At 40.7% G+C, this 12215-nt stretch overlaps 1 protein-coding gene across 1 annotated transcript in view; it reads right to left on the bottom strand.

Moving 5' to 3' along the window:
* Positions 1-11423, bottom strand: part of MPP7 (MAGUK p55 scaffold protein 7) — a 217424-nt gene extending 206001 nt beyond the window's left edge. The window contains exon 1 of the mRNA XM_027770169.1: positions 11268-11423. Within this exon, the coding sequence (XP_027625970.1) occupies positions 11268-11304 (37 nt within the window). The 5' untranslated portion in view covers positions 11305-11423. The remainder of the gene's footprint in view (positions 1-11267) is intronic.
* Between the last annotated feature and the right edge of the window lie 792 nt (positions 11424-12215).

The following is a 12215-nucleotide window of genomic DNA, read 5'->3' on the forward strand; positions in this document are numbered from 1 at the left end:
TTTGACTCCTCTCTCTCATAAAGGAAAAGAAAGAATCAAAGGGGCCAGAAAGTGGTGTCATGGTTAAGGTGCCAGACTCCCACGTTTAGGTTAATCACAGTTCAAGTCCAGGACTCAGCAGTTTGAAAATCGCACCAAGCATGTGTGTGTGAGTGTGCTCAAAATCCCAAGAGGAGAATGGAGGAGAGGGTATTGCAATATAGCCATCCCTTCTGTGGGTGATTTCTCATTTTCCCTCTCCTGTGTCTCTCCATCTTTCTTTCTGGTGAGTGCACATGACCCATGGCAAAAATCTTTTTTTTAAAAAAAAAAGAGAGAAAACCAAATTTTCAAAAGACTATAATGATGCAAATTTGTTTTCTGGTCACAAGCAATTAACAAAAAGCTGTATCAAAAAGGTAAACTTGAGAAGAAATCTTTACTTGCAGATTTCTTTAAAATTGTAAATAACAAATTATCAAATAAGTCTGTGGTGGAACCAAAGTGACCCCAAAGCTCCCTGACTATCTTTCCAGGGCTACAACGTAGTCAGTGCTATTCTGGTCAACATGCCTATTATCCTTATCCATGGAATGGTGGACTAGGGACCAGCAATTGGCTATGTCGCTGGGCTCCCATGTAGTCAACTGCGGTTCAAGTCCCAGACCCGGTGGCTTAAACTCATGTTCGACACGTGTGTGTGTGTGCGCGCCCAAGATCCCGAGAGGAGAATGGAGGAGAAGGGAATGCGGCACAGCCACCCCATGGGGGGTGATTTCTCACTTTCTGTCTCTCTGTCTCGAGGCGCAGCCCCCCTTATAGCAAAAACCTCTCAAAAAAAAAAAAAAAAAAAAAGATGTACTACAGAGCCAGCAGGTGACGTGGTGGTTAAGGCACTGGACTCCCACATGGCCCACCATGGTTTGAGTCCTGGACCTGGTGGCTTGCTTTTCTCACTTTCCCTTTCTACCTCTCTCCATCTCTTTCTGATCAAATTGAAAAAATAATAAAATAAATAAAAAGATACAGTACTGATGTACAAAACCAGTCTGTACACTCTTCAAATGCCTCCTTGTACTCGCTCTCCATTCCTCTTGCATATAATCCCTTTCCACACACACTCTCCTGAAAGGCACAAGACCTACCCATCATGCAGCCACACAAGACCTCGCTTCTGTCCCCAAGTTCCCTAAATAAACTCGTAACAAATAGGACTTGTCTGCCTCATTCTTCAGTCTTTCAGCTCCTTTGGTATTTGGAGGCCATTTCACTTACACCGATCCATCTTGGAACAAATTCTAAAGTAAAACAAAAACTTAATAAAATTTAAAAATATGTTTAAATTACATCATGAAATAAAAACAATAAAACTTGAAGAGATATAGTCTAAACTGTGAACATCAGGAAGAGAGATTTATGAACAAACGTTTTTCAAGGAACTAGAAAGAGACTGGTAAAAACTAATCAAATAAAAAATCTAAAATAAAGAAAATAAAGCCAAAATTTGTCTATCAAAAACAATCAATGGAACTCATAAAACTCTGTCAAACATAATTGGAAAGACAAAAGGGTTAAAATTACCAATAAGTAGACCCAAAAAAGCATCAGTATAGGAACTATAGGCATGAAACAGTATGAGCAATTATTTCAGAACGAATTTTAAAAGTTTGACCAAATAGACTAAATCTTAGCAGAACAAAACCCCAGAGCTGACTGAAGAAGAAACAGGAAACTGGAACATCCTTATAACCTTTAAAATAAGTGAATTGGTGGTCCAGCTGTGATAGCACAGGCAGTGACCACTGCTCTGAACTGCCGAAGCCACATGGAAGACCAAGGTTCAGAGCCCGGGTCCACCTGAAACACCGCGCATGTGCACACGCACACCTGGGAACCTGATGGCTGGAGGGCTGAGTGTGGGGGATGATCACAATGTGACAAAACTGTTGACGGTGCCTATGTATATCTATCTCAATAAACAAATTTTTAGAAATAAATAAATGGCTACAAAAATTCGTGTAAAAAGAACATTTCCAGGCCCAGGTGGCCTAACAAGTAAGCTCCACACAAGTCAGAGTTAGTTTCAACCCTTCACAACTTTCCGTAGAAGAAGAAAGGCTCCTCCCAATACATGGCATGAGGTCAGTGTAACTTCAAGATAATGTGATAAAGGCTGAGAAAGAGAAATCGGATAAACTCATTCATGAACACAGGTTTTAAAATTCTAAACAAAATATGAGCAAACCAAACCCAGCAGTATATAACAGAGGATAACAGATTACAACCACACTCTGTAAAATGCAAGTTAACTTAGGGACCAGCAGATGGTGTAATGGTTATGTCTCTGGACTCCCACGTAGACGACTGTGGTTTGGGTCCCGGACTTGGTGGCTTTAAACTCACGCCGGACAAGTGTGTGTGCATGCCCAAAATCCCAAGAGGAGAATGGAGGAGAAGGGACTGTGGCATGGTCATGCCTCCAGGGGATGATTTCTCGCCATCTGTCTCTCTCCAGTGAATGTATACTCCCTATAGCAAAACTCTAAAAAAATTTTAAAATTAAAAAAGTAAAACACACAGGTTGACTTAACAGTCAAAAATGAATGTAATCTGCGAGAGAATAACATAAGACAAATCATATGATCAATATAATAAATAAAAAAGAAGCACCTCCCAGTGGCCTAGTGGTTAAAGGAGCCAGATCCCACATGGCCAACTGCTGTTCAAGTCTCTACCCTGGTGGCTTGAGAAGCATGCCGTGTGTGTGTGTGTGTGTGTGTGTGTGTGTGTGTGTACCCAAAATCACAACAGAAAGGAGAAAGGAGGATAAAGGATAGTGTGTAGCTTGACCACACCCAAAATACTGCAGGGGTACTTTCTCCCTCTTCCCCTCTGGCCATTTAAAAAAAAAAAAAAAAAAGCACACCACCTGATAAAATTCAAAAGGTAAACAATATTTTTGCAAACAAGGAATAAAAGGAAACTTTCTTTATCAAAGAAAGGGCATGGCGGAAGTAGGGGTAGAGGGCACAGAGCAAGCATGACTAAGAAGAAATGCTGAAATAATTCCTTGGAGATCTGGAACTAAATCCAATGACATTTACCTTACCACTAGTATTCAATTTTGTAATCAAAGTCCCAGATTGTTCTGCATTGCAAGCGAAGGGAAAAGGACAGTCTATAGTCACAAGTCAAGGTAGAACAACTGAGTATTTGTGTAGAAAAAATTCATGTGGAGCCCTACCTCACACCTTACACAAAAATCTACAATAGAGTGGGACCAACAGATGGTATAATGGTTACGTTGCTGGACTCTCACATGGCAACCATGGTTCAAGTCCTGAACCTAAAGGCTTGAAACTCAAGCAGAACACATGTGTGTCTGTGACCAAAATCCCAAGAGAAAAATGGATTACAGCATGGTTATCCTCCCAGGGGATGACTTCTCGCTGTCTCTCTCTGTGTCTGTGGCAGTCATGCAACCTATAGCAAAAATTTCTTAAAGAAAAAAAAAAAATCTATAACAGAGAACTAAAACAAAAAGGACTAAAGAATACCTTCAAGACCATAGAAAAGGAAACATTTTCGGGCTGGCAGGTAGCGTGATGGTTAAGGCGGCTAGATTCCCATGAGGCTGAGTACAGTTCGAGTTCCAGACCTGGCAGCTTGCTTTTTCACTTTCCTTCTCTCTCTCTCTCTCTCTCTCTCTCTCTCTCTCTCTCTAAAATGTAAAATAAAATGACAATGAATACAATTAACTAATTCTTAAAAAAAAATGATAAGGAACGTTTTATGAAAAAAAGTATTAATCACAAGAGAGAATAATGCTCAGGCCATGTTAAAATTAGTAACTTCTGGGCATAGAAGTGGAAGAGGACAGCATAAAGAGTGAGGAGACTACCACGAGAGAATACATAACAGCTGGTGGCATCTGGCAGAATGTAAGTATGAACTGCATGAACACAAATTTGTCTTTAATGGTATGACGGTTACACAGCAGACTACAGTTATGTAGTTCCTTGGTGCTGTATATATTTTAATTACTGCTGGCCAGCCAGTGGGAAAAGATCTGAGGATGACGACAACAGCCCATTGCACCAAAGGTATGAGAGTAGTCTGAAATGCACCAAGATGTTTGTAAAACATCTACTAATCACCAGATCATAAAAGTGTAAGCAGAGAAATTTACTCTCATTTATATCATTTATATCTAATCAAAATGGAAATTCTCTTCTGTCAGGAATATAGTTAATAATACACCACTGATCATTAATCTTTCTTTAAAAAGAGAGAGAGAGAGAGTGCATAAGCCTGCCCAGGAGAAACAGAGGGAAAGGGAGAGGGAGGAGAAAGCACCCCTCAGTGAGTCACGGTCATGCCGCAATCCCTTCACCATATCTCCGTATTATCCTGATTTGGGGCATGCAGGCACACATGCCGGGTGTGTTTCAAGCCACCAGATCTGGGACTCAAGCTATGCTGACACTTGTACAGGCCAGCCATGTGGGATCTGGCTCTCTTAACCATCAGGCCACATGGCTGGCTCTATCATTTCTCTTTTTACTGGAAGTAATGTAAAGTAAAAAATATCAGAATTTTTGTGTGAAGTTGAATGCTATTTGCATCCAAACTGTCAATAACAAACTCAGCAGTAATGTTAGTAGTACTAGACTGCTTTCCTCCTCCCTCTCTCTTCTTCTCCTTCCCCCTCTCCCCCTGCCCCGGGCACATTCACTTGCCAGAGAAAGACAGAGAGAGAGAAAGTAAGAAATCCCCTACGGGAATGGTCACACTGCAATCCCTTCTCCTCCATTCTCCTCTCAGGATTTTGGACACACACACACACGGCATGGTTTTCAAGCCACTGGGTCTGCAACTTGAACTGCAGTCAGCCACGTGGGAGTCCAACATCTTAACCATCATGCCATCTGCTGAGCCTAACCTTCCTCCTAAGAAAATATTACATACAATGAGGTAATCAAACATTAGGCAATCAAAAAAAAAGAAAGGCAGAAGAAAAGTATCACAAAGGTGTGCCAAGCAGTTGAAAAGATTATGCTTTTACCCAGATTTTAAAATATTTTCTATATGTAGGCGCTTTTTATAAATTATAGTTTGTTATAATTTTATTCTTATTGTAAATAAATATTCATTTCCAATCTAAAAATATACATACAGTATAATTCTATTTATAAAGTTGAACAAGAAAAATTAAACCACATTGACTAGGAATCCTTACCTAAACCGTAAGTGTGGAGTCATTGAGCGTGGTGTACACACAAAGTGAGGTAGGGCTCGTTTTTTCTGTCCATCGCCAAGGAGGTGAAAGATGCCCAGGTGTGTGTCAAGGTGTTTGATTTCTTGACCTAGGTAATGTCCACCTGGCTACTGGCATCATAACCACTTTGGAAACTCTACTTATAAAGCGTTTATGTGTATTTCTGCACATATATTTTATATGATGTTTATACAAATCATCATTATAAAACTTAACAGTTATGATTCAGGAAAGGAATGATTCCATAAGATTTAAAAAGTATATAACTATTGTAGGAATAAAAATAAGCTCACACTCTAGCTAGTAAAAGCTGTTTCCCACGAGTTAACAATTCCGACACTGCCATACATGTGCCATGAAAATAAGTAAGTAAATGAATAGGCAGTAGTGGAAGCAGGTTTTTCACTGTTGGAGGAGGAATTTCTATTAGGTGGTCAGGAAAGACATGATGTATCTTCCTGTTTTTCTATGCAAAAACATGTCAGGACTTTCCTGACAACCCGACAGATAAGGAAGGGGAAGAGGTTGGAATGAGCCATTTATGAATGGATTAGAGACAGCAACATCGGTAAGAACTCTTATTTAGCTTAACCTAGTTGCAAGTGATTGCACAGAAATGTCTGTGTGTGTATGTGTGTATTTAAGTACAGGTCGGTACCACACACAGGTATTTCTTTGTCAGCTGAAAGAAAAGAACCAGCACTTCAGTATCAGCATGCAAGCCTATTGCCCAGATCGTGGTTTCCAATCCCATTCTCCAATAAAAGGAGCTATGGCTTCTTAGAGAAATGGCTATTTCTAGGACTGGGATAGAAAATACACAAGATGAGGAGCCAGACAATAGCACAGCAGTAAAATGCAACACTCTGCAAGACAGATCCACACGGGAAGGTTCCAAGTTTGTATCCAAAGACCTTCCTGAGTGTCCCCATGATCTGTGATGGCTGAGGCTGGGGGTGGATTGTGGCATCAAAACCCTGTCAGAAGCTCTGTCTGTCTGTCTGTCTCTCTCATTCATAGAGTAAGTATGTAGCCCACTCTTTACGTGTGGGCTACACATAGAGATTTCCATCCAAACTGGAAGAGAAGGCTGAAATATGAGTAACTTCTGTGGTGAGACCTGACAAACACACAGTACTACGGCAATAATCAACACCCACAATCAAAAATCAAATTGATAGTTCATATATTAATATAACATGACGACAATGGCACTGGAATCCACTGAGCTTACTCGCAGAAACACATTATCCCAGTCTCTTCAGGAAATTCCTAAGAGGAGAATCGTATGACATCTCTGAGGAGTACTCCTTAAAACTATCCAAGCCACCGAAATCAAGGAAAGTCTGAGAACCCATCAGAACAAGAGAATAACAAGACATGACAACTACACGCAATATGGAATCCTGAAGGAGAGCAGAAAGGACAGTCGAGAAAACTAAGGAAATCTGAATAATATCCAGATTTCAGTTAGTAATAATATATCAAAATTGCTTCTCCAGTTGAAATGAATTACCATCTTACTAATGGAAGATGTTAATAGAGGGAGCTAGCTGGGAGGTATACAGCAACTCTCCGTATTGTGTTCTTAATTTTTCTGTCGCCCTAAAATTTCTCTGGAAGATAGTCTGTTAAAAAATTTTTAATAAGAACAACAGGGAATAGAGCTAACGAAGAGAGCCCAGAACACACTAATGCTGTCTTTGATAGAGGAGATACTACAAACCAATGTGGAAAGGACAGACCTTTGGATACGTGATTCAGGGACTGCTGCCAATTCACGTGGGAAACTAAGATGAGGTAAAGTCAGATTACGGCTTCACTCCACATACAAGTCACAGTAGGATTAAAATTCAAATTACATAAAAAACAAACCCTGAACATTACTAAGATAAAATCTTAAAGAATATCCTCATGATCTTGGGATAGAAAAGGCATTCTTAGCAGAAGAAAAAAGCATTACCCATTCACTAAAAAACTGATTTACTACACACACAAAAAAAGCTATTTAAAGAAATAAACATAAAAAGACAAATGGCTAACCAGAAGGAATGGCTATCCACCTAAAATGACCCAAAGAATTAATATACAAAATATAAATGAATTCTGGAACTTTAACTAGAAAGCGATAAATCAATACAAAAATGGAGAAAGGATAATAATAGATAAACCTGAACAAATGGAAATGTGCTCGATGTCAGTAACAGTGCACATTTAACACCTGAGACCGCAAGTTCTCCCCACCAGACTGGTAAAAGTTTCCAAGACTGGTAACATTGAATACTGACAGGCTGTACAGGAAAGGGTCTGTAAAGTGGTTTAACCACTCTGAAGGACAATCTGACAAGATCATTTAGTGTGCACATCTTTCCAGCCAAAATATTTACAAACAGAGAAAAAACTAGGGTTTCATCGCCAGTGATATGATCTATTAAATTGTGATACTACCGAAAACTGTGCATTAGGTTAGATCATTGAGATATATATGGATATATACAAAAACAGATAGGTACATAACTTGATGAACTCCATAAACATGCACACAAATATTTTATATATATGAGTGTGTGGACATATATGTATGTATATAAACACGTTTAGACTCTCTCTTTTTTTTTTTAAGAGAGATTTTTTTTAAGGCACCTGCAATTGTCAGAGAGACCAAGAGAGACAGAGAGACAGAAATAGATAGATAGAATATGAGAAATCACTCCAGAGGAGAGGGGGGAATGGCCACAATGCAATCCCTTCTCCATTCTCCTTTTGAGAGTTTAGGCTTGTACGTAAATGCACCCCATGTGAGTTTCAAGCCACTGGGTCCGGGACTCTAACTGCAGTAGGCCATATGGGAGTTCAGCATCTTAACCTCTATATCACCTGCTGGCCTTTTTTTTTTTTTTTTTTTTTACTCATAGATTTTATTATACTATATTAATTATTCTATAACTTTTTTCTATACCAAGGAAAAATATGTCTTGGTGCATATCATGGAAATAGCTCTTAAAAACATTTTTCTTAGTGTAGAAAAAAGTTACAGAGCAATCCATATGCCATAATAAAAATCTTTGACTTGAAAAGAAAGAGTCAAAACATGTTCATGTACATACATATACAGGATTTTAATGCACAGAAAATTCTTGAAGGAGGCATCTCAAACTGAGAAAGAAAATAAGATTGGGGAAAGAGGAGTATTTTTATGTACTACTTATGTCATGAATTTTTTACTTAGTGAAATAAGCAGAAAGAGTTGGAGTTGTGAGAAGGGGCAAAAGTTTTACGTTGAAAGAATTCTCCCAAACAGGTGTGGTGTGCATTTGGGCTGCTGTCAGTGTCTTTCTCTTGCTGCATGGCCCCTGACCTCCAGTCACCCTGACTCTGGTCCCCTGTTGACCTGACGATGGGATGGCATCAGTGATACTGCTAAGCAACACTACTTAAAACAAAAATGACCCCTGGCGGGGCAACCGCACCTGGACTGGGGAAACTAAAAGAGCACCGCCCACGTGAGCTGCCACTCCACACTTAGAGGCTTGTCCAAAGGCAGCCATGTTGGAACAGGCCTGTCTTCTGTGCCTGGCTCAAAGCTGTTGGGACACAGGTCAAAAATATTGAATGGGGGCTAGCTCTGTGGCCTGGTGGATAAGCAGCCAGATCTCAGATGGCCAACCTCACTGTTCGACGTCTGGGTCTGGAGGCTCGAGAAACATGCCAAGCTCAAGTGTGTGTGAACCCAAAATCCCGACAGGAGAGAAAGATGAACGAGAAGGGATTGTGGTGTGTCCATTCCATATGTTTCTAGGTGTGCATTAAGCAAGCTGGCTACATATGGAAAAGCTGTTTTAAACCCTAAATATGAGCCATATGGTGACACAACGGTAACACAATTTGTCCCACACGGGAGGGTCCCAGGTTCATGTCCCATAGCTTCCCTGAGGACACCACTGTGCATATAGAATTCAGGCTGACTGAGGCTGAAGGATCTCAGTGAGATTTCCCCCCATGTTTTTTTCTCTTGTGAACAAGAAATAAACTTTTTCTAAAAATTCTATAGAGGCCAATATTCTGTGGTGGTTAAGGTGCTGGATTCCTACATGGATGACCACAGTAGAGTCCCCGACTCAGCATGCCAGGAGTGTGTGCATGTGTGCCCAAAGTCCCAAGAGAAGAATGCAGGAGAAGGGACTGGGGCATGGCCAACCTCCCTCCCTGCCCCCAGGAGTGATTTTTCACTTTCCCTTTACCTCTCTCTGCCTCTCTCCAATGAGTGCACATGTCCTATAGCCAAAACCTAAATAAATAAATAAATAAATAAATAAATAAATAAATAAATAAATAAATAATAAAAAAAATTCTATGTAGCCTGTGCTCTTTTTCAGGACTGATAGGTAAACTGCCCTATAAATTTAAAATAGTCCATTTTAGTCATCTTTCAAAATATATATAAGCAAAAATAAAACTAAAGTATTTTGAGTGAATAAGCAAGGTATAAAAGCTACTCATCACACAACTATAATAAATTTACGGTTCAAATAAATTGTTTCTATATTTTCCCAAACCACTATGGAAAGTTAAATCAATCATTTTTATATAGCAGAAAACAATGTGGGACTATATAAAAACTGAAAAGAAAAAAAATTTTTTTTCTGAAGTAGCTGTCTTCAAATAAAGAAAAATTCTGCATAATTGAACGATCAGAATTTCTTCCTGAGAAAACCTAATCTTTAGCGTAAATCACAATGGGTAAAAAAGGACTGTTGGAGGATAAAGATGAGATCAAACTTACTAAAATATAGTATGGCTCTGCCTGAAACAGCAAAGAATGGTATCTGCAGTCGTACAAAGGAGAACGCCAATGTGACATAATACAACACAAAAATAAATTGGTGATTCAGCTTTTCTGAACTTACGGTACCAGTAATAGTAACCTCCCAGGCAGACAGTCCCAGCCGGTTACAGAGCAGTACGAAGGATCCAGTCAGTGTGCTCGGGGTGACGCAATGTTCTTAGTCACGCTATGCCACCAGTCCCTTTGGGGGGACTTAGAAATGCATGGCATAGACTCCGTCCCACTGCCGCTCTGTGCTAACAGACCACAGAGACATTTGGGAATCTACTCTTCGTAAACTCCTGCTTCTGGGGAATCCCAGCACAGGAACTCAATGAGCATCTTCAACCTCACCCACCTCCTGAACCAGATCAGAAGGGGGGGGGGGGTGTCTGACATCTAGATATATATGTGCGAGGTTTTTTTTTTTTCCTCTTCTTAGAAATCTTTTTCTTTTTTTCACAAGTTGATTTCTTTTGTGAGAGTGAGAGACAGAGAGAGAGAGAGGAGAGAAGAGAGAGACCAGTACCCTCAGCAGGAGCTCTGCCACGACCCTATACCCCTGTCAGCACCCTGGGTGTCCACACCCGCTGTGTACAGTTCGGCTGGAAGCCACGCGGGATGGGCCATCTGGACCTGCTCTCACTGAAGCAGTCGCACCCCTGCACTCCCCATCTGGCCTGGAAGTCTGGATTCTATGTAACACCTGATGGGAAGGGGAAATGTGTTTGTTAGTTTTTAACTGAATACCATAAGACGTGTCAATTCTTACTTCTGACAAGGAGAAAGGAAATGGCTATTCTCTTCCTTAAAGCAAAAACAGTGAGAAGTCTGAGCACAAGTGGCAAAAAGTTCCTGTCTGTTGTGAAATCTGAAAGAAGGGTAATACGGGGATGGGATCTGCCATACTGCCCTGCGTGTTTCAAATAGTTTTTTGGTTTGTTTTAGGCGAATGCAGGGCACTGTTTGGGAAGCAGCACTGGACAGAAACTGCACTGCCCGGACAGGGAGCCATCAGCCTCTGCACGCCAGGAACGAACTTAGGAAGCTCAGAGCTATGTCGTGCTGATTACAGAAAAATAAGTGCACCTGGCTGCACCTGCTTAAAGGGATGCTGTGTTTCACTACCAACTGGAAGATTTAAGTAAGGATGGAAGGAAAACGGCCCCTCTCGGGCTCCCGTACCTATGTCACTGCCGGATCCCGTCGACAAAGCTGGCATGATGCTGGCTGCTGGCTGCGGGCTAGGACGCTGCTCTCCAGACACTCTGCCTCTGGGAGCCGCAGGGAATTCCTGCAGCTGCGCTGTCTACCGAGCTCGATCACGGTCTCTTACAAGTCGTTTCTAGAAAGAGAAGAAACACTTATGTACAAAAAAAGTTTTCAAAAAGGATATCAATAAATGACAACATTTATTTAGTTCAAAATTCGTATCCTAATACATTCCCAGAATGATCACAAGTCTTCAGGATTATTTCTACAGACCACACGCAAACTTTAAGTCTGAGGGTGCCTAACTTCATCATGAGATTTCTAATGAAAAACATGAATGTTCTTCATGGGTCAGGGCTTCCCGAAAGATTTTTACATTTGGTTTGAGGACAGCTGATTGGATACATGGAGAACTTGAAGAAGCTTTTTTAGGTCCATGCCATCTAAAATTCCTTCCATCTGTCATCATTAGTCTAAGCTGTATTTGTCAATGTACAAAGGAGACCATAGAAACTGTCAGCAACTTCTAACTAGTTATCTTGGTAAACAGCTCATCTTACCATGACAGCTGCGAAGTTCTCTAACTAAGGACTGCAGATGAACTTGAAAAGATTGTTACTGGGACCAGCAGTTAGTGTAATGGCTATGTCACTGGACTCCCATGTTAGTCGACCACGGTTCAAGTCCTGGACCTGGTGGCTTAAATTCACACCGGGTGCATGTGCGTGTGTGTGTGTGTGTGCCCAAGATCCTGAGAGAAGGGACTGCGGCGTGGCCATCCCCTCTGGGAGGGTGATTTCTCGCTTTCTGTCTCTCTGTCTCTCTCTTGTCTTTCTGGCGAACGCACATGCCCTATAGCAAAAACCTCTCAAAAAAAAAAAAAAAAAAAAATTACCAAACCCGAAGAAAAAAAAAAAGATC

The sequence above is a fragment of the Tupaia chinensis genome, unplaced genomic scaffold, assembly GCF_000334495.1.
Source record: "Tupaia chinensis unplaced genomic scaffold, TupChi_1.0 Scaffold000001_1, whole genome shotgun sequence".
Lineage (NCBI taxonomy): Eukaryota > Metazoa > Chordata > Mammalia > Scandentia > Tupaiidae > Tupaia > Tupaia belangeri.